Raw genomic sequence first — 1,770 nt, 5'->3', positions numbered from 1 at the left:
ATATAAATAATATACATAAATGCATATACTAATTTGTAAGTACACATACATCAAAAATGGAAAAAAAAACTGTATGAATTAAAAACACTAATTCCGTCTAATAAATAATTACTTGGTCCATAATAGAACAACTATACGATTTAGCAGACAGTTGATTGTATATAAATAACTTTGTTAAATAGTTTATAATACTAAAAAGGCGCAAAATTCATAGATCACTGACTGCTTTTCTGCTCTTGGTCTGGCTATTTCGAATACTAACTTTAGACGTTTGTTTCCTCTGGGCATAGATGTTTAGACTAGGAATGATGTGTAATCGAAGACCTATTCCAGTTCCTTCACCCCGTCTAGATTCTTCATGTCTACGAGAGAAGGTCACGTGGCTTTTGCAACAGCAGTAATAAAAGAGTTTGTTGAAAGCTTCCCGGAAGTTTTGATTGGTGGCTGCGTAAAGGTAACTATAGATACAGGAGTTGCTGAGGGCTGCCCACCAGGAAGTGTCCAGTAGTTGCTGAGACACTGGACGAAAGGTACTTATGGTGGCCACTGATATGCCCGGAATCCACATTATTAGCATCAAGACAAATACCACGATGTTACTCTTCAACATATATTCATCTGTTAAAACGTAGAATCTTGGGTCTTCCAAAACCTCCCTCTGAGTTTTGAAGCTCATCAGTTTAAAGACAGACCTCGTAAAATATCCCGTGGTGACCAGAATGGGTATAATGACGAAAATGACCCCAGCAATGATATGATAAGGAACCCAGATGGGAGCAGAAGGGTCACAAAAGGACGGCCCGCATCCTGTGGCCTGTTGACTCACTGCAAAGCCAATGGACATTGTCCAGATAGTTGTCACGATAAGAACGATCCTACTTTTTGTACAATATTGTTCATAGTAAACTCTATCGCCCAGTCCAAGAAAGTTTTCCACTGCCATAAACATAAAAGAAAATACAGATACGAGGAGACAAATTACTGTGGTCAGCCATTTGAAATTACATATTCCACGGTCATTTGGAATAGATGCTAGGATTGCTATACACGATGCAGGTACAACAAGAGCAGTTGCCAATAAGTTAGCAAGAGCCAGATTAACCAAATAAATACTTCCTCGTACTTGTAGTGGTTCCAGAATAATTACTGCACTGATAATAAAGATATTTCCCATACTGCCTATAGCCGCAAGTGCCGAAAGGAAGATTAGTCTAGATACACCATCCCAACTGATTAAGTCGTCATTATCTAGACCATTCTTTATCAACTGGCTATTAGTCGGTGAATGCAACCAATGTGGCCAAGCTGTTAGGTTGGCCGCCATTTTCAAGTCGAACCTGACAGGTAGAAATATATAACAATCAGATTTCACAAATAAAACTAAGTGTTTGTAGTTCATACACTAGCCTTATCAACTTAGTAATAGTGTTTACAATTTATAAGAAAAAAAATTCCATGAACATTATAGGTGAGCCAGTAGTATCTGTTTCCAATCGTGTTTTTTTTAGTCACATTTAACTTTTATGCTTTGCATTTTATATAAACAATTACATATATATAAATATATCAACAAGTGCTAACTTTCGAAATATTTTAGGTTATTTGTTTTTCTCATAAACAAAAAGTTACGAAAAGAACTATCTGTGGCCTGTTCATTGTGGGTATCAAAACCTGATTTTTGGCGTTAAGCCATCGAGGATCAAATTTTTTAGGAAGAATATTCGTTGTGACTGTAAAATTCACGTTTCATACTTTCTAATAACACCAATT

At 36.5% G+C, this 1,770-nt stretch overlaps 1 protein-coding gene across 1 annotated transcript; it reads right to left on the bottom strand.

Moving 5' to 3' along the window:
- Nucleotides 1-208: 208 nt before the first annotated feature.
- On the bottom strand, nt 209-1,324 carry LOC143232419 (adenosine receptor A2b-like). Its single transcript, XM_076467870.1, has one exon. It carries the CDS (start codon nt 1,322-1,324, stop codon nt 209-211), a length of 1,116 nt encoding a protein of 371 aa, XP_076323985.1.
- Nucleotides 1,325-1,770: the final 446 nt, after the last annotated feature.

The sequence above is a fragment of the Tachypleus tridentatus genome, chromosome 1 (genome assembly GCF_004210375.1).
Source record: "Tachypleus tridentatus isolate NWPU-2018 chromosome 1, ASM421037v1, whole genome shotgun sequence".
Lineage (NCBI taxonomy): Eukaryota > Metazoa > Arthropoda > Merostomata > Xiphosura > Limulidae > Tachypleus > Tachypleus tridentatus.
The sequence above is the reverse complement of the archived record's forward strand: the minus strand, read 5'-3'. Positions and strand labels throughout refer to the sequence as shown.

Bases quoted from the DNA above. Each gene is read 5' to 3' on its own strand.
- LOC143232419 (XM_076467870.1), bottom strand. From the start codon at position 1,324: ATGGCGGCCAACCTAACAGCTTGGCCACATTGGTTGCATTCACCGACT.